The sequence below is a fragment of the Pteropus alecto genome, unplaced genomic scaffold (genome assembly GCF_000325575.1).
Source record: "Pteropus alecto unplaced genomic scaffold, ASM32557v1 scaffold146, whole genome shotgun sequence".
Taxonomy (NCBI): Eukaryota; Metazoa; Chordata; class Mammalia; order Chiroptera; family Pteropodidae; genus Pteropus; species Pteropus alecto.
In genome coordinates, this window is record NW_006442107.1 from 25,434,374 (window position 1) to 25,455,642 (window position 21,269).

Below are 21,269 nucleotides of genomic sequence, written 5' to 3' on the forward strand. Positions count from 1 at the left end.
GCCGCCGTCTCGCGCGCCCCCGCTTCTCCCGGCTTCCCTCCCACCTCCCTCTCCATCCTCCAGGCTCCGCCTCGCCGCTCCTCCTCCCTGCAGTCCCCCAGTGGTCCCGCGGGCGAACTGCGTGTTGCTGCGTCATCGCTAGTGGCCGGTTTGAATGAGGTTCTTGTCGCACCCGAGCTGCCGCCACCACCGCGCCTCCGCCTCGGCTGTTGCCACAGCTTCTTCGCGTCCCTTTCCCTTCGCCGCCCTTGCCAGGCCCAGCCTTCCTGCGCCACCTTCTCCCCTCTCTCCTCGCCATGCCGCTCTACTCCGGTGAGCTCCCTTCTCGTGTGCCGCGATGCTGCCCAGCGCTAGGCCTCGGAGTAGGCCTGGCCTGTGGGGTGGGAGCCCGTCGGTGCATGGGGCGGGGGAGGGGACCGGGAGGCTTGGGCGACTGCGGATTGGAGTCGACCCTGGCCCCTTCCTTCCGGCCAGTTCCGAGCCTTGCAGCGCGAGCGAGCGCGGCCTCTCCTGGGCCTCCGCGTGGGTGCTATGGGAGCGAGACTGCAGATGGGGAAGCAGCGAGCGTCGGCCTCTGGGAGTGGTGACTCTGCAGAATAGTTTCTGTTGCTGCCCTAGTATGCTGGGAAAAGTGAGGGTGTGTGCTAGGGCATCGGGGACCAGGCTGGCGGTATATTGGGATTTCCTCGGGTTCATCAGTGGTAGCTGTGGAAGGGAGCAGCACGAGGAAGTCTGAATGAAGTAAGGGAGGGATGGAAGGACCTGGGATGTAAGATTAGCCTTCATTCATGGGGTTTCCCTCTATAGCTTTCCTTTGCTTACCCCTTGCTGCCTTTGGCTCAACCCCTCTTTTGTACCAATTACTGTTTTATCCCAAGGCAGATAGTGAACTTATTTTTTTGCTTCGTTTTCATTTCATCAAACATTGTATTGTGTTCCTGTGTCCGAAGCAGTGTTAGCTTTGAGAGATCGATGAATATTTCCTTTTGACTGGCGTTCGACAGAGTTTTTTTTGCATGGTGACAGCCCAAGATATTGGCCAGGGATCACATTTTTAGTTAACGAAACTTGCTGTTTCTTAGCCTGATTCAAAATGGCACCTAAAATGTATGTGGTGGCACCAGTTGGCCGTAGATGTGATTTGTGGGCCATCTTTATCATAATTCTTTTATTGAAGATTCACCATTTTCAGAGAATGATAGGAAACGAGTAATGCTTATCCACCAGGTGGGTTCTTAATGTTCTGGAATTGAATGCTTCAATAATGATTGCTCATCTTTTTTCTATAATTATTAACAGTAGACTAATTACACAGTAATTAACAGTAGGCTGGTACTTGAAATGTTCCACTTATGCAATATAGAATTGAGAGGGCATTAAATAATGGCGATAAAGCACAGTGGATGCTAATATTCACAGACTCACAGCAAAACCAACCCCTCTCTTTATTCCCTTCAAAAAATGTCTAAAGTCACCAAATTTTCTATCTTAAAAATTGTGTTCTATCTTAAGTATTTAATCACATCTTTTCCTCAGTTCTAAAATGAGGGAATTGAAGTAGATTCCTAAGGTTTCTTCCATTGATGTTTCTGAATTGAGAATCTGTATTTTCAGGTTCTGCAAAAAGCCCTATATTAAAACAAGAACATTTAAAGTACTGTTTCATAAGTTTTAGTAGAAAATTAATTATGCAGATTCTTACATGGTTAAGGTAAGTGCCATAAAATTTAATGAACACCTGTGTGCTTGACACAAAGCTAGTGTTTTTATACATGTTGCTTTGTTTTAATCTTCAGAATAATCCTGTGATACTGGTATAATTCTCCTTTATGGGTAAGCAGAAAGTTTAAGCAAGAAAACTTGCTCATGATGATGCAGCTAAATACATTTTAGATAGGTTACTCTTCATGATTTATAATACTGTTTTGGTTTAGTCTTATCTCATCTTTTGCTTATACTGTTATATGTTTCTAGCTTATCTCGATGATTACAGTTGTGCCCCCTTAAAATCCATTTTCTCTGCTGCTGCTAGAATGATCTAATGTTCAAACCAGACCGAAGTGGCCTTTATGAAAATCTTTCTGAGATTGCACATTTCCTATAACGTAAAGTCTGTATTTTTTAGTATGAGTTATGTTATCTTCCTTTACTTGGTCCTTGACCAGCTTCCAGTTTCCCCTGCTTCCTCTTCACTTGGAATTATTTATATCTCAGAACAGCCCATGCTGCTTTATGTTTTTCAGTATTTTCCTTGTCTTTTCCAGGAATGCTTTTACTCTTTCTTACTCTGGCTAACATCTAATTTTTCATAGAGACTCAACTCAGAGTTAATAGTGATAATGCAAAGTTATCACTTCCTCCAGGGAATCCTTCCTTACTTGTGAAGCATTCTTCTGTGCTCCTGTAGCATTTATAATATTTATATTGTATTGTCATTTTAAGCTTTTTTGCTCCCTGTTTCTCCCTTATTAGACTATTGAGTTATAGTCTCCCTAATGCTTGTTACTGGGCTTATCATTGAATGAATAGTGAACATATTAATTGAACTAATGAAAGAATTGGGATTTGGTGTCAAGTTTTTATATTCACATTTTACTAGTTGGAAACCAGACAACTATTAGTAGTAAAATTCTCATTTTGAGTAGGTATAAAATTTTTAGTGGAAACTATATTCTTGAGTTTATTATTTTCTATTTCAAAAATTAGCTATGAGGTTGATTGAAAATTTTTTATTGGCTCATTGAAATATTTTATTGTGGTAAAGTATATGTAACAAAATGTACTGCTTTAATCATTTTTAAGTGTACAGTTTTGACATTCAGTACATTTACATTGTCGTGCAGCCATTATCACCATCCACCTCCCAAACTTTTTCATGTTTCTAAACTGAAACTCTGTTCCCATAGAACAGTAACTCCCCATTTCCACTTCCCCCCAGCCTCCTGGCAACCACCATTCTACTTTCTGCCTCCATGAATTTGACTACTCTAGGTACCTCTTAGAAGTGGGATCATACAAATTTGTCCTTTTGTATCTGGCTCATTTTGCTTAGTATGTCTCCAAGGTGCATCCATGTTGTAGCATGTGTAAGTATTTCATTACTTTTTAAGGGTGAATAATATCCATTGTATATGTGCCACTTTTTGTTTACTCATTCATCTGTTGACACTTGGGTTGCTCCCATCTTTAGGCTATTATGAATAATGCTGTTATGAACATAGGTATACAATTACCAGTTTGAGTCCTTGCTTTCCATGCTTTTGGGTGTATACTTAGAAGTAGAGTTGCTGGATCATGTGGTAATTCTGTTTAATTTTTGGAAGATCTGCCATACTTTTTTCTACAGTGGCTGAACCATTTTAGGTTCCCATTAGCAATACACAAGAGTTCCAATTTCACCACATCCTCGCCAACATTTAACTTTTTTTTTCTTTCTTTTTGTAATAGCTATTTGAATGTCTGTGAAGTAGGATTTCTATATTTTTTACTGATTTAGTTATATCTTTGGATTCTTCCTGGTATTTGATCACCTCTTGTGCAGGAACCACACCTTTCAAATCTTATAATCCAGAATCTGTATTCCTTAACCTGTTTTAAATATGCTTTAGTCTCTCAATAATTTTTTCCTCTCAAATTACCTGTCTAAAAACTTTCTCCTTTTTATTCCAGCAGTATGTATTGATTTTAATGATTACTTAAGTAAACATCTTTGAAGTCTATGAACCTTATTCTGGGAAATATTTCAGTGTCATGATATTTTGCAGGTTATTAGAGTTGGATTAAGAAGACTTAAATATTTACTAACTAGTTCTTCGACATTATTAAATCAACCAACTTCTCTTAAATGTCAATTTCCTTACTTATCAAATGAGAATTTGGATTAAATCCAGTTAAATTTTATACAGGACCTACTGTATTCAAGTACTCCTGATTAGGTGTAGGCATTATGAACATTAAAAGATGAATGGCATGGTTTGGCTTTCAAGAGCTAGCCTGATAGGTCCCCTAAGGATCTTCTGAATAAGTCTTGTTCTTTTGTAAATGAAAAGAAAAATTATGATTTTGTTTGCAGTTACTGTGAAGTGGGGAAAAGAGAAATTTGAAGGTGTAGAATTGAATACTGATGAACCTCCAATGGTGTTCAAGGCTCAGCTTTTTGCATTGACTGGAGTGCAGCCGGCCAGACAGAAAGTTATGGTCAAAGGAGGAACACTGAAGGTAAAACTTAGTCCGTATTTTCATTATACTGTTATTATGTAATTAGTGAAAATAATTAACACCAGAAAATGTAGCATTTGAGGTATTTTTTATTTGGTGAAAGTACATAGTTATGAAATTAAAATGTTTTATTCATGTTAGTGTAAGGAGGAGTATGTAGCTATTTCAAACACCTTTATAAAACCATCATTAAATTTTTTATTTTAAAATGCACCGTCTCAAAAATAATAATAATAAAATGCACTGTTATCAGTGACTACCTCTGGTGGTCAAGGGAGTGGGGTACTTCTCTTTATTTGTGTTGTTTGAATTTTTTTCCTATGAGTATGTTAAAAGTATTTCGTTTAGGCTATAAAATTCTATTTGTATTTTCTTAGTAATTTCTTATGGGGTGGAAAATTTTATTTTTGTTAAAAATATGGAACAATATGGTAGATATGTTTTTTTTAAACAAGATCTACAAAATGTATTTTTGTACATGCATTTGAATGTTGAAATTCAAAGTATTTCAACATCTTTACCAAAGCCTGGTTCTGGAATACTGAAAAACTGGTAATTTTTTCCTTTGGCTTTTCTTGCAATCTACGCATTAAAAAAGAGCCCATCTCTCTTAAGAGTAATCACTATCTAACACCTATCTGTAGATGGGAGAAAAAAATTTTTTTTTTGTTTAAAAAGACAGGGAACTTAATTTTTCCTTTAGTTCCCTTGGGATGACCCCTTTGACTACAGTTAAGAGTCCAAGCTTTATCAGCATCATTGATGAAGGGCCACAAAAAAGATGTGAAGGTATTATATTTATTCTTGTTTGCAATATTATATGTCTACTTTTTAAAAACTACTTTCTTGAAGAGTTAGATGTGAAATGCTAAAGGGCTGGCTACGCCTGGTCAGCTAGGCAGTACAACAGATGTTGGTGAAGAAACATTGTTTTCCCTCCAAGTTGTTGTATGATCTTTTGTTCATTAGTGAACTTGTGCTGAGCTGTGTATGGGCATACCTCAAAGATATGGCAGATTCTGTTCCACACCACCTCAATAAAGCAGATCTAAAGCAAATATCGCAATGAAGCAAGTCACATAGGTATTTTGTTTTTCCAGTGTATATAAAAGTTATGTTTATAATATACTATAGAAAGTGCAATACCAGTATGTCTCAGAAACAATGTACGTACCTTAATTAAAAAATTCCTTATTGCCAAAAATCGCTAACCATTATCTGAGACTTCAGCGAGTCATCTTTTTGCTGGTGGAACGTCTTATAAAAATAACGTTAAACGTGCAAAACTCAATATATTAAGCAAAGCACAAAACGAAGTATGCCTATGTTGATAGTGTACTGTGGAGAATTATAGAAAAATACTAATTAAATGAAATTACTACTAATGGCTGCCACTTATTGAATACATATTTTGTGCCAGGCTTTTCTTTTTTTTCTTTAATTCTCAACTGTATGTATTTTAAAAATGATGAAAATAAATATTTTATATATTTTATAAATCAGAAAACTGAGCAGCAGAGAGATTTAGGTAACATACAGTAAGACAGCAGAAGAGCATGTGATTTACTTGTCAAGCAGATCTGGGTTCATTTCCCAGTTATTGTGACCTCGGATAAGTAAGTCTCTGAGGGGATGTATATAGTTATCATTACTTATTGTTAGTAGTAATAGCCCTTATACTGAGAAGAGTCTTTATGAAGTTCTACTTTGAAACAGGGTGTCCAGAGAGATAATTAGTGGCACCACCAAAAGGAAGCATATTGAGTGCCTAGTACCTTCAGCAAAAAGAAAGGAGTAATATGGAATTGACTTTATTCAGTGAAAGGAGGGGCTTAGCTTCAGTAGGCCAAAATATCTGTGGACCAATCATGGCATTAAAAAAAATCTTGATTTAATTGAACATATTGAAGTAAAACTACTTATTAATTGCTTCATAGATGTGAAATTTAGTACTTGAGAAACATTTGTGGACAGGGCAAGTATTATTAAGGGTTAGTTTGCTTCAGGTAGTACTGTTTACTCTCCTGGTATACTTTTTAATAATACTTTCTTAAGATTCCTGATTTGGAATGATAAATTTGGGTGATAAATTATGTAATTATCCTAATTATGTAGACCTTATTTCATAAGTTACTCTTCATTCTTGTCACATAAGCTAGTTATTAACTCTGCTGGTTCCAAACAAGCAATAAACATGCAAAAAATTAGCATCAGTCTGTTGTCATCAATCGTTTTTTATAGTATTTTTGGTGCTGCCAAGTTTACTGTCTTTTAGATTGTCATTTTATGTAGGTTAAACAATTGTTAGATTTACTGTCTATAGGACTGCGTGTGCTTTTTGTTTTTTAAATACTTTGATTATAATTTTAAATATGACAAAGTTATTTTGAAGTAGCTTAAGATTACTTATTAGATTATTCATGGATTATACAGGGTGGTTAAAATGTTTTTCTTTATTTGTCTTTAAAACAGGATGATGATTGGGGAAACATCAAAATAAAAAATGTAAGTATTATCCTAAGAACACTTATTATAATGCAGTTTCCTAATACACCAAAATATATTCCAGATGCTTTTTTTTCATATGTATATCCAGTTGTTCCAACACCATCTGTTGAAAATACTTTCCTTTTCCCATTGACTTGTGTTGCAGTCTTTCTTGAAAATTGATTATAGGTGTATTTTTGGATTTTCGTTTCATTGATATATTTGTTTAAACTTATACTAGTACTACATGGTCATGATTACTAAAGCTTTATAATAAGTCTTGACATAAGATAGTGTAGAGTTCTCCAACTTTTTCTTCTTCAAGGCTATTTTAGGTCTTCTGCATTTCCATATCATTTTAGAATAAGTCTTTCAGTTTCAATAAGTACACTCCTGGAATTTTTTTTGAGATTGCTTTGACTCTAGTTCAGTTTGGGGAGAATGAACATCTTAACACTATTGAATATTAAAATCCTTAGATATGGTGTACCTCTCCATTTATTTAGTTCTTTATAGTTTCTTAGCAGAGTTTTTTATAGTTTTATAGTTTTTCAGTTCTGTTTAGAGATCTTGTATGGTTATTGTTAGGTTTGTGGAATTTAATGTTTCTTGGCTGTTGAAAATATTAAAAAAATTGTTTTCCAGTGTTTATGGCCAGATTATAAAAATAGTTTATTTTCATTTTGTGACCTTACTAAATTCACTTAATAGTTGCAGTAGTTTTTTTTTTTTTTTTCTTTTTTCCAGATTCCATTTGGTTTTCTATGTTTATAAGTATGTTATCTGCAAAGAGAGGCGGTTTTAATTCTTTTCTAACCTTTATGGCTTCTATTTCTTTTTATTGCCTTACTTTACTGGCATATGAAAGTAGAATTATCATATATTGACCTTGTTGCCTGTGCCTTTGCTGATTTTACTTATTAATGTCGTAGTATAATATAGGTATACAATTATGTCTTCTACATTTAAGAATGGTTTTATTTTTTATTTTTCAACTTCTATGCTTTTTCTTTCTCTTTTTTCCTTGCTATATTGCACTGGTTAGGATTTTCAGTACAATTTTGAGTGAAGTGGTTGATAGTAAACATTGCATTTTTTTGATCTTAGGAAAGTCTCCAGTCTTAGCTGGAGGTTTATCTATTGAAATGATCATTTGTTTTTAATCCTTTCATCAGTGTGAACTACAGTGACTTTTTTGAATAGTAAACCAACTTTATATTCTTGGAGTGAACCCTACTTTGTCGTTATGCATCTTCCTTTTTTTATATTGCCAGATTCCATTTGGTAGTATTTTGTTAAGGATATTTATGTCTCTTTTCATGAGAGATGCTGGTTTGTAGTTTTCTTGAATTGTCTTTGTCTGATTTTGCTATCACTGTAATGCTAGCCTTATAAAGTGTGTTAGAAAGCATCCTCACCTTCCCTCTTTTCTGAAAGAGTTTGTATTGTTTTTTTTTTTCCTTTAAATGTTTTGTATAATTCTCCAGTGAAGCCCCCTAGGCTTGGAGCTTTCTTTGTGGAGGAAGACTTTTAATTAAGAATTTAGCGTCTTTAATAAATGTAGGACCATTCAGATATTATATTTGCTTTTGCATCAGTTTTGGTAATTTGCATCTTTTAAAGACTTGGTCCATTTAGATAGTTCATTTGATGGCATAACATACTCTTTAATTCTAGAATCTGTAGTGGTGTTTTCTCTTGCTCTTTTTTTCCCTCCTGTTAGCAAATTGCGACTTCTGAGATTCATTAATTTCATCGATTCCCCACCCCAAGAATAAGTTTTGCTTGTTCATTTATTATTTTATTGATTTCCTCTCTGCTTTAATTTCCTCCTTTTACTTTGGTTTTAATGTATACATGTTCTAGTTTCTGAAAGTAGAAGCTTGCTTAATTTTAAAAAACTTTTTTTGTTTTCTAGTTATCTCTTTTGCCCATTTTTTCCCCCCATTTTTCTATTGTGTATTTGCCTTCTTGATGTTTTTTAGGTGCTTATATAGTGTAATTCTATTTTCTAGTTTGTCCCTTATGGTAATGTTTTATGGAAGTTTTAAAGATTTATATAGTTAGTGACATCAATCCTTTGATCTTTTATGTCAATTTAAGAAAACATTCTAACATGGCAAGCATTTTTTGATTCGCTTACATGTTTTGTAGTTGTTTCATATTTTTACATGTGAATCTTCAATTTGTAATTCATTTTGGGTATGACATGCCATGAGGTGGAGAACTTATAGTATTTTTTTTCTAAATTATCTGCTTTACCTCAACATTCTTCATTGTAAAATCTATTTTCTTAATTATAAATGGCATTGTTTTGATCTTTATTCTTTTTCAGAAATTTCTTAGCTATTTTCATGGGTATGAATTTATTACATGAATGAATCATTTTGTAAAGTTTTAAAAAGGAACTTTATTAAATTTACATAATAATTTGGAATCACATCTTTACAGTAATTTTTTCAGTTAAGAAACCTGTTACGTCCTTCAATTTATTTAGGTGTTTTTTTAATATTCCTAAGTAAAACTTTATAATTTTCTCATTACCTATTTTATTATGTTTACTCACAGATATTTATTGGTATTCTTTCTTTTATATTTTCTAAGTGATTATTGCTAGTATATTTTTTGAAATATTCAGTTTTCCTGAGACAATTGTCTTTGGAAAAAGATTCTTTAGTGATGGCTTGGCTTTGCCATTATCTTATAGAAAGTTTATGTAAAAATAACAGGAGATAGAATGAAGGTTACTGGATTGCAACATAGGTTCTCTAAGATATGAATTCGTTAACCTTATTAATTTCCTAATTTTAATCCTCATCTAGATATTTTTATCTTCTCTTTTTTTTAAAACCTCTACTCTAGTTTTTTTTTTTTTTTTTAAACCTCCCTGCCTTTTTTGTTTGTTTCATGTGTTTATGTCTTCCAGTTAAGACATTGAGTAAAATGTTCACATTTCAGGATTATGAGATTTAGGGTGACAGTATCTTCCTTATTTTTCTGTTGTATGGAATGTTATCTATGTATTGAATATAAATATTCCCTTAGGTTAGTGTTGAATAGAATTATAAAATTGGATATTTTGAACTTATTTTTGTCCAGTTTCATGTTTTCTAATAATGAAGATTTCAGTATTCTCAAAATATTTCTATTCAAATGTAAATCATTGTTAGTTACATACTAGACATTCACAGAAAGATTCTTATCAGTGCTAGTTTATTATGGGAATAAATTATGCCACTAAGTGTTAATGATCATTTGAAGAATCCCCTCCTCTCCAATATTGTAAACATTCTCAACTTTATATTATGGCAATATTTGTTTTTTCCCCTTAGCTTTATTGCTGTGTAATTTATGTAATTTAAAATTTACCTTTTTTAGTTTATAGTTTGACGAATTAGGTTAATTTTTTGTATAGTCATGTAATTACCACAATGAAGATATAGACCTGCCACCACTTTAAAAAGTTACTCCAGCCACTTTGCAGATAAGCAGATTACTTCTGGCCTGAAGTAGCCATTTTAATACTTTTTTAAAAAAACAATTCAATGATTTTTAATATAGTTACGGAGTTGCAAAACCTTCACCACAATCTAATTTTGGAACATTTCTATTACCCTGAAAGAAACATGTCAGTTTAAAGTCACTCCTTCACACCTTTAGCCCTAGCAACTGCTAATCTATTTTGTGTCTCTATGGGTTTACCTTTTCTGGAAAATAGAAGCATGCAATATGTGTTTTCTATGTCTGACTTCTTTCATCACACATTAAAATGGTCACTTTTGAGCATTTTCATGAAATTAAATTTTTTTAAACAGGGAATGACTCTACTAATGATGGGATCAGCAGATGCTCTTCCTGAGGAACCCTCAGCTAAAACTGTCTTCGTAGAAGATATGACAGAAGAGCAGTTAGCATCTGCTGTAAGACACACTGCATTTTATATATTTGATCACTATTTTTCAGAAGTACAGTTACTAAGGTGTCTTTCAGAAAGTAGCATCTGAATGTTTTTGAAGATTTAATAGTTTATGTTTTAGGCATCAAGATGTATGTTTTAGGCAGTTTGAGATTGGCTTAAGGAGTCCTCAGATTGGATAATTCATTATAAAGTCAATTAATAGCTGTAGTATGTCTTAGATAGTCAGCACATTTAAATGTTTATTATTTTTATGGTAAAATAGGCTCAAAGTAGTTAACTAGTTTAAATGCTGGGATATTTAAATTTTTAAAACCTTTCATGTTGAAAATACATACTGTTTATCCTTAATTTAAATGCAGCGTTGGTTTCTAAATGTTATTTTTACCACCCAGTATTTATATAGTACCATTCATTTTTTTGAAGTCTTCCTGTGTATATTTTGTTGCCATGTTCTAATGATAAGCCTGCGAAAGGGACAAGACTGACTGTATCAGAAAGGGGGCAAGAAAGGAATTAAAACAATGATTGACAGTAAGAAGCAAGTAAAAATTTTTGTTGGAGAAATAAAAGACGTTACTTTAGGGTGAAGGTGGAATAAAAATTGGTATGAGTTGATAAATTATACTCGTTTCAATGGGTAAACTTTAGTGATTTATATATGCTACGTCTTTTGTAAAAACGATTTAATTCTTTTCCTTCTTAGATGGAATTACCATGTGGATTGACAAACCTCGGTAACACTTGTTACATGAATGCTACAGTTCAGTGTATTCGTTCTGTGCCTGAACTCAAAGATGCCCTTAAAAGGTAAGACAAATGAGATAAAAGTCTTCTTTGGATAAGAGAATTTCACATTTGGTTGAGCAGTGTTGTTTTGTATACATATATTTTTAGCAGCTTTTTGAGCTATAGTTCGTTTATTGTACAATTCATTCTTTTAACGTGTTCAATTAAATGTTCTTTATTATATTCACAAGATTGTGGAACCATCACCAAATCTAATTTTAGAATATTGCCCCCCCAAAAGAAATCTCTACTCATTAGCAGTCACTCTTCCTGCCTGCAGCTCTAGGCAACTATTAATCTACTGTTTGTCTTATAGATTTGCCTGTTCTGGACATTTCATATAAATGGAGTCATATAATAATGTGGTTTTTCTGGTGACTGGCTTTTTTTACTCAGCATATTACTTTGTAGATTCATTCATGTTATGCCATGTATCAGTACTTTATTCCTTTAATGGCTGAATAAAATTCCATTATATGGCTATACCACATTTTGTTTATCCATTCATCATCTGATGGTTATTTGGATTGTTTCCATTTTTTAGCTATTACAAATAATGCTGAACATTCAAGCGTAAGTTGTGCAAATGAGTTTTCATTTCTCTTATGAGTGGATTGCTTGGATATATAACTCTGTTAAACAACATTTTGAGGAACTGTCAAACTTTTCCAAAGTGGTTTTACATTTTATACCATTTTTACATTCTCACCAGCAATGTGAGTTTCAATTTCTCCATATCTATGCAAATTTTATTATTATATGTCTTTGATTACAGCCATCTTGAGGGTGAAATGGTATCTCATTGTTCTCATTTGCATTTACCTAATAACTAGTGATATTGAGCATTTTTTCATGTATTTATTGGGCATTTGTATATCTTTGGAGAAATGTCTGATCAAATCCTTTGCCTATGTTTTAAATGGTTTGTCTTTTTTTTAATTCAGTTGTAAGTATTCTTTATATATTTATATTTTGTTTTCTTTGTAATAATGTGTACTTTTGTGTTTTACATTATTTTCAGAAAATGTTTGGTATGGATGAGTTAGACAAAGGGAAAGAATTTAAAGTAGGCTTCATTCATTTAAATTCCCTTTTTTCTAAGCACTCCTTTTTTGCCCATATGATGCTTACAGGAACAAGACCAGAATGTAAGAAAATAGAAAGGTGGGAACACCTTTGAGAAACTTGCAGTTGAGAGTGTCATAATTAAGTCCTTTTAACTGATTTCTTCTCATTTGAGTTTCAGAATGACTTGGATCCTATTTAATTCTGCCTTACTGTCCCTAGGTATGCCGGTGCCTTGAGAGCTTCAGGGGAAATGGCTTCAGCGCAGTATATTACTGCAGGTCGGTATCTTAAATATGCTTACTACTTTTTGAGAAGGAGTATAGTATTTAATAAATGTTATTTTCACTCACAGTTTGTTTAGTACTTTTCAGTTTACAAAATGTGTTTTGTAAAATATTATCTCATTAAAATTGGAATACTTAAACAACTTGGGACATATTTTATTACCCAAATTATAAACTAGTGATGTCTATCATTTTGAAAAAGTGTTTGGATATTTTGGATTAAATTATAATTTTGGCTTTAGGATCTATTTGTAAAGTATATTCTTGGGGATATCCAGAGGTAGGTTTCGTTATAGTTGATGTGACCCTTACAAAAGAGAGTCTTAGTGTAAGGAAGTAGTGTATGAAGAATGAGGAGAAGTAGGAATTCTTAAAGGAGAGAAATAACTTATTTCTTCATTACATGAGACCATGTATCCCTTACCTCATTTTGGGACAGTTTTACACATGCGCACTCTCTTAAATCATTGGGCTAGGTTGATAGGTTTTTATAGTTGCGGGGTTTTTTTTTTTTGGTAACAGCTTTTTTTGAGATTTAATTCACACACCATACAGTTCACCTGTTTAAAGTGGACAGTTCATTGTTTTTTAGTATATTCAGAGTTGTACAACCATCACCACAATCAATTTTAGAGCATTTTCAACACTCAGAAAAGAAACTCTTAACATTTAGCAGTCATCCCATTTTCCCTGTAGCCTCTATAGATTTGCCCATTCTGGATTTTTGATGTAAATGGAATTATACAATATGTGGTCTCTTTTGACTGGCTTCTTTCACTTAGAATGTTTTCAAGGTTCATCTGCATTATAGCATGTATTAGTACTTCATTCCATTTATAGCTGAATAAGACTCCATTGTATGGATGTAATATTTTGTTTATCCTTTCAACATTGAAAGACATTTGGGTGGTTTCCACTTTTTAACTATTATAAATTTAGCTAAATGTTTGTATATAAGGCTTTGCATGGACATATGTTGCCATTTCTCTTGGGTAAATATCTAGGAGTGGTATTGCTGGGTTATGTGGTAACTATATTTAACTTTTTGAGGAACTGCCAGCCTGTTTTCCAAAAGCACCTGCATACTTCTACATTCTTCCCAGCAAATATGAGGGTTCCAATTTCTCCATATTCTTGCCAACACTTGGTATTATTTGTCTTTGATTATAGCCATTCTAGGGATGTGAAGTATCTCATTGTGGTTGACCATTAATTTTTGATATTGTAAATAGTAGGTTTCTTTGTGTCATTCAGAGGTAGATTTTCCTGTAACCTTTTTTCCTAAGAGTAAACTTTTTTGTTGAAGTTTTTAATGAGGAAATGTGATCACCTACATCTGTAGTAACTGAGAATTTTAACGACTTCAGTGTCATAGAAGGCTTGTAGTATTGAGGGGATGAAACATACTGTTCTTGACTTTTTAAACTTTTTTATTGTGAACTAAATTTAAATTTACAGAAAAGTTACAAGAATTCAGCAATTACTAATTTTGGGTCACATCTATATTTTGGTTCATCCTCTATAATGCGTGTTCTTTTTTTATGAACCACTTGAGAGTAAGTTTGCAGACATGTCTTTTTACTGCAGAATTCTTCAGTATTTCTTAAGAGGGAGGACATTTGTAACCACAGGACAATTATCATTTTTCAAAATGTGGGAGTTTAACACTGACATACTACTCTAAAATACAGATTTTATTTAAATTTTGCCAGTGTTGCTCATTGTAAAGTTGTTTTTCTTTTTTGCATCAGGGTCAGTTTAGGATCACATTGCATTTAGTTGTTATGTCTCATGGGTCTCTTTTAATGTGTAGTGTGTTTTTGACCTTTTTTCAAACTAATGAAATACTTCGAGATCCTTTGTTCGTGGTATATATTAAATCTTAAATCATCTTTTCCTTTTGGGTAGCATGTACTTTATAAAGTGTTATTACAGTTTAGGCTTATTTTTTTTTCATTTAAAAAATAATTATCTTGGTGGTAGTGCTTAAAGTTCAGCCCTTCCTCCAATATTTTATTTTATTATTTTTTTAATATAGGTTTTATTTTAGTACTTGCTTTGCTGAGATCTTAGAGTATTTGCTGGGTTTAATTTTGTAGAAAAATGATAGATAACATTTTACATCTTAGTTAACAAAACAAGTCAAGATAAACTAAATTAGAGTTTTGCTGTTCATGCAGTAAGGGCAAGGTGTGATAACTAGACAGTCAGAGGAAAAGTATTCTGAACTCCCAAGAGCAGGGCTGAGTCCATGACTATGGATTATGATATTGAGAGAGGAAAAGCAGAGGAAAGATTTTGAAGAAGGCAAATTACTTTTGGTTCTTGGCTGTTCAAGTAGAATCAGGAACCAGATTTCAATATTTAGGAGTTCATTAGATGGGAACCAAGTATGAGCTTAAAGGAGGTGAGCTGAGAGTGGTGACCTGATGGCTTCAGAATGGCATGGTGGCAGAACAGTAACACGCCATTTGACCCCTAGACAGAGGTTTTGTGTTCTCAGTTTTGATGAATATACACTGATTTGTTTGGGAAGACAAAGGCTGGGAAGGAAAGGAGAGGGTCAGGGCTCAGAAGTTGTTTATAGCTAGAGATTGCGTTGTAAAATCTTCTGGTGAGTTCTTCAAGATTTAAAAACAAATCTGTTTCTTATTAGGAATTCAACAATTGCAAAAGGAATCGATATACTTAAAAATTGTTATAAGTAGTTTTTTGTTTATATTAATTGAGATTTAATTTACAGTAGCATGTATTAAATATGGCACTATTTTACTGAAGTAGTTTGTTTTGTTTTTAAGCCCTTAGAGATTTGTTTGAGTCCATGGATAAAACTTCTTCTAGTATTCCACCTATTATTCTACTGCAGTTTTTGCACATGGCTTTTCCACAGTTTGCAGAGAAGGGTGAACAAGGACAATATCTTCAACAGGTAATCAGGGCAAAGTTCATGGTTTTCATTTTGTAAATGTAAAACTTAGGTTTCCTAAACTTACCACACTTACTGGAGTATATTTTGCAATAATAAATATCAGTCCATTCTCCTTCACACCACTATTACCTCTTGCCTGACCATCTTGCTTCTGCTCTTGTCCCTCTGCAGATTCTATATACAGCCCCCAGAGTCCTTTTTAAAATGTAAATAAGATTCTGTCGATCCCTTGTTCAGTGCTTCCTAGTAATTTTCTATCCTTAAATAATCTCCTGAATAATCCTAAATAATCTAGTCTCTGGCTATCTGTGAACTCATCATATGCCACTCTCCTGCTTGCTCACTTATCTCCAGATACACTGGCTTCCTTGCTATTTTTTAAACTTTCCATGTATCCTTTTTCTACAGGGCCTTTGCTCTTATTCCTTTAGCTCTCAGATAAATGTGTGGCTTTTCTCTTCACCTCGTTCAGGTCTCATGGCTCTGATGTCAAGGCATCAGAGAGGCTTTCCTATTGAGATAACACACTTTCCTTCCCCTAATCACTTTCCACTCCCAGATTGCCTTTTTTTCTTTATAACCCTTCTCTTGAATTTATATTTCATTTATCTGTGTTCTCCATTAGGACTTTTTCTGTTTTGTTTACTGCTATGTATTCCTAGTGTCCAGAACAGTAAATGTTTAGCATAATTAGAAGCTCAGTAAACATCTCTTGAATAAATTATTTTGAAATTTTTTATTGTTTGGAAGATATCTAATTTGGCTTAATATTTTAAAGGGGGGCAGGGGAAACCCTTCCCCTTTCCTCAGGAAATGAATTATTTTGGAAGGATTCTATAAACCAAACAGTCACAGCCAGGAGTACTTACCATGTCATTTTAAAATTAATAGGATGCTAATGAATGTTGGATACAAATGATGCGAGTTTTGCAACAGAAATTGGAAGCCATTGAGGATGATGCTGTTAAAGAGGTAACTGAAATATATTTGTGATTATAGATTTTCATTTTACCTTGATTCACACCACCCCAAAAGCTTGAAATTAATTCATCTTAGTAGATGGACATATACTTGAATACTTTAGATGCTTAATCCATAGTTCTGATTTGAAAGCTTGCATTTCACACTTGGATTCAATGTATTTTTATTAAACTCAAATGATGTTATTGAACATTTATAGTCTTTTGGTAATGATTTTTGAACAGTAGAAGAATTATACAGAAAGGGATTACATTTTAGAAAGCTTAGTATTGCTAAACTGGATTGTTTGGAAGAAATATACATTATTATCTATATAAAGTAAAATTTGAGTTTTTGTTTTAATTTTTGCAGACAGATTCTTCATCTGCATCAGCAGTGACGCCTTCTAAAAAGAAAAGTTTAATTGATCAGTTCTTCGGGGTTGAGTTTGAAACTACGTATCCTTATGAGCCAAGATTTATATAAACTCATAACTTATTACAAATGTATTGGTATAAAGAGCCTTGACTGATTGGAGTATGAAGGGTATGGTTGTATATTGGGGTATGAAGAAAAATTCTTCAGAAGTTTTTATGTCTAAAAAAATATCATGGAAATTAGAAATTTGGAAAAACGTACCCATTGGAGTGATCGTGAAGTTTAGGTAAATGTACACTTTAAGGGTATTCATTATTTTTTCCTGTGAACATCTTTAGGAGAGTCTACCTCATTAATTTGCCTCATAGAGAATTAATTTTAAATTGTATGAAATTCAATATATCAGTTCTATGCATGAGATTGAACCAGTTCATCAAACTAGGATTTAGGGGAGTACTATTTTCTAGGTGATCAGTAGAAATTTAGAAAAGATTCCTGTTTATGTATCTATGGGTTATTAACACCATTTTAAGGCTGTATAAATCACAATTTAGAGTTTATTCTTTTACATACATTTCATTGCTAAGTATTGTTAAGTGAATAAGCATTTTTAAGTATGTTGAAATAAATATTAGGAGACCAACATGTTTTAAATACTATTGCATGAAGCTACTAATTCTTTTAGCATTAGGATAACTTATTCAAGATGATGTAATAAATTGAGTGCCTGTTAGCATATTCCTTATTTTGCAAAGCATGAAATGTACAGAATCTGAAGAAGAAGAAGTCACTAAAGGGAAGGAAAATCAACTTCAGCTTAGCTGTTTTATCAATCAAGAAGTCAAGTATCTTTTTACAGGACTTAAATTGGTAAGAACAATTAGAGTTGATCCTCATTATTTGCAGATTCCATATTTGCACTTGCTAAAATTTATTTGTAACCCCAGCATCAGTATTCGTGGTGTTTTCATGGTCATTTAAAGACATGCCCAGAGTGGCAAAAAATTTGAGTCTCCTGGCACACACTGTCCCACCTGAGGTCCAGAAAGGTGGTGCCTCAGCTCATACTATAAACAAGTGTCTTTTTGCAGTCATTCTAGTGCTACATTTTTTGCATTTTTTTGCTTGTTGATTATTTTGCTGTTTAAAATGGCCTTTAGTCATAGTGCTGAAGTGCTGCCTAGTGTTTTAAACAGAAGAGGGCTCTGATATACCTTGCGGGGAAAATAAAATTTCTTAGATAAGCTTTATTCAGGGATGAGTTTTATTGTAGTTGTGTGTGAGTTCCATGTTAAATCAACACTGTATGTTAAGTGAAGTGTCATACAGAAACACATAAAACAAGGTTGTATATTGATTGGTTGACTGAAATGTGTCCAGAGGCTTACGGAATGCCTCTCAGGGTATTATAATGAGGGTACATTAGTAATTATAAGATATAAACTGGGATTGTATTATGCCAATCAGGCCATATGTGGTCATTCTAGCCATTGTCCTAGTATTGCAGTTGAGATCCTAGAGTTTAAATTGACTTGATTTGTGGCAGAGCCAGATTCAGAACTCTCATATTCAGTTAGTACTGTTTTTTCCCATGCCATACTAAAGAATGCACTTTAATGAGCAGATTGGTAAAATATAATGGTTTTGTTGGCTAATTTGTTAATTTGATATTTGTTAATTTGTTAATTTAATATGCACATCTCTTGAAGGGTAGGCAGTGAATTGGGGCAGGGATTACATTGATAAACAAGATAATTTGTTGTCAGGGATCTCGCATCTACAGTTTGGGATAAGATGGGTTAGGGGAAGGGTTAGTAAATGTAGATATACTAAGCAGAAAAATAAATAGTGATATTCTTTCCTCTGTGACACTGCAAGGAGAGTTGTGGTAAGGCATAATGGCTTTTGAGAGAAGTTCATTTTAAAAGCATTACAAATACTAGCTAACCACCAAGAATCGTGTAACAAATCAAAACATGAAGTATAAGTGTTAATTGGAGAGTGTGGAATGGAATGTTTGGCAGAGACTCTCCAGGATGATCTTTTTGTCATAATTTTATAAAATTTCAGGAAAACTATACTTGCAACTTCTAGATAATTGTGGATTGGTGATAGTACATAGGTATAGCTTACCTGATGAATAACATCGCACCAGGTATGCTTTCTTGAAAAACACGTATTCATGAGATTTTTTATTTATTGTCCTGGTAAATTTTTTACATACTTTATCAACATTTGTTCTGATTATTATTAAGTAGTTTGGCTTCACGTTTCTTTACCTCTTTGCTGCTGAATTAGCTTCATTAAGTGTTAAAAGCTCCACAGTGATTCCTTTTGTAATGTGATTAGTAATTTTAAAAAATCAAATTAAAAAAAAATTTCACACAAGCGTAACAGGCTTAGAGTAACCATTAACAGTAAATTGTTTTAATTCTGATTTCTTGTATGTGTTCTCAAAGCAGAACACAGTAGTGCTAATTTTTTTGATACTAGCAATAGTAGCTAATCTTTATTGAACATAGAATATATGCTAAATAGTTTCCCAAGTTTTCTGCATGTACTAATTCATGTAATTCTAACAGCATTATAATACAGGTATTATTATCACCATTTACAGATGATGCCCCGAGGGGATAACTGTCTTGCCCAATGTCACACAGACTGTAAGGAGGAGAAAGGCAGACATGATCATTAAGATGTGTAAAATGGCCAAAGGCTTTCCCACATGTGTTAGATTAACAGGTTTTCTTTGTTATGACTTTTCTGAAATTTAACACTTGATTGGTTCTGAAAGTCTTTTATACATAAAGAATAAAGAACAAGGATTTCCTACATTTTCTTAGTTTTCCTCTATGAATATTCTAATAAAACATAAGTAGAGAAATGCCATAAAAGGTTTTCTTATGTTATATAAACTGCAGTATAAATTCAGAATCTGAGTAACATTTGGGTCATAATTTAAAAACTTCAAACAAAATTTTGATGGCTTATTTTTAAGGACTGAAAAATATTTCAATACCTAACATTGTTTCATTCAAATTATTTCTCACTGGTATAACTCCACTGATATACTGTACATTGTCTATTAAGTAGTGTTAATTTTTAAAAGGCGTGATTCATATTTATATTGCAGAAAATAAATTTTTTAAAATGATATTTGGTCTTCTGTTTTTTTAGCGACTTCAGGAAGAAATCACCAAACAGTCTCCAACATTGCAGAGAAATGCCTTGTACATCAAATCGGTAAGTTGTGCTTTCCTTTTGAAATTGAATTCCATTTTGTTAAGTTTTCAAGTTAGTTAATGTTGCGCCATCTTTGTTTTTACCAAACCAAGGAATTAAGAACTTGGTATTTGCATGTAATAGAATTTCTTTCTTCCATTTTCTCTCCGTAGTCCAAGATCAGTCGGCTACCTGCTTACTTGACTATTCAGATGGTTCGATTTTTTTATAAAGAGAAGGAATCTGTGAATGCTAAAGTTCTTAAGGTTAGTAATGAACTCTTCAGTGTAATAAAACATTATTCTTTGAAGGCAATCCTTAATTTAGAGTAGGTTTCTTTATTCCTTTAGGGATAAACTTTCTTTGATATGTTGAAAATAGGGAAGTTATTAATGTTATAAAAGTGGTTCTTAACGAAGGTATGTATTGGAATTATATGTTGTCCTTTTTATTTTAAATCATACACATGCCTAGCTTCTCCCCAGCTCCCAGCATCTGATTTAAATGGGGCCTGAGGTTTTACACTTCATAAAAGATTTGCAGATAGTTTTGATGGATGCCTTCCATTCCCCGGGAAACACTGCCCTAGACAGATCCTCAACTCCAGATGCTGATTTCTAGAAGGTTTGGAGATAGGGGTGGGCTAGGGTGCCATATAACACAATGCAGTGGTTTCTAGGCGGTTCCCTTCTTTTGGTGAAAGGAGACAGTGTTAATTTTCTGGTGTCCAAAGAGTACTTAAATTGTAATCTCTTGATGTGTTAGCCTTGTGATATAGCTGTTTTTATTGTACTGTAGCTCCAATCCATAGCCAGAGTCTGTGATCCTTGGGGGAGGCATATATCATTCTAGCTTTTTAAGCTGAAATTCATAATACATTTTCAAATATAATTAGTGTTAAATGAGGTTAACTGTAGTTGAAGTATCTACTAGTGTTAACTTTATATATTAATGTTAGTTATTAAATTATATCACTTATTTTTATGTAAAATTGTATTTAAAATTTAAAAGAATCATA

General features: G+C 33.3%; 1 protein-coding gene across 3 annotated transcripts in view; it reads left to right on the plus strand.

The window, feature by feature from the left end:
- The first annotated feature begins 66 nt into the window (after positions 1-66).
- USP14 (ubiquitin specific peptidase 14) overlaps positions 67-21,269 on the plus strand; it is a 28,787-nt gene continuing 7,584 nt past the window's right edge. Inside the window, exons 1-12 of one of the 3 annotated variants that reach the window (XM_006920041.3) lie at positions 67-312; positions 4,073-4,218; positions 6,691-6,723; positions 10,521-10,625; positions 11,328-11,431; positions 12,698-12,756; positions 15,561-15,691; positions 16,583-16,663; positions 17,024-17,109; positions 17,785-17,899; positions 20,207-20,272; positions 20,425-20,517. In XM_006920041.3, coding sequence (XP_006920103.1) covers positions 297-312; positions 4,073-4,218; positions 6,691-6,723; positions 10,521-10,625; positions 11,328-11,431; positions 12,698-12,756; positions 15,561-15,691; positions 16,583-16,663; positions 17,024-17,109; positions 17,785-17,899; positions 20,207-20,272; positions 20,425-20,517 — 1,035 coding nt within the window. In that variant the 5' untranslated portion in view covers positions 67-296. Of the gene's footprint in view, positions 313-485; positions 638-4,041; positions 4,219-6,690; positions 6,724-10,520; positions 10,626-11,327; positions 11,432-12,697; positions 12,757-15,560; positions 15,692-16,582; positions 16,664-17,023; positions 17,110-17,784; positions 17,900-20,206; positions 20,273-20,424; positions 20,518-21,269 lie in introns of those variants that run through there. The other 2 variants (XM_025038631.1, XM_025038629.1) reach the window with 2 other exon arrangements.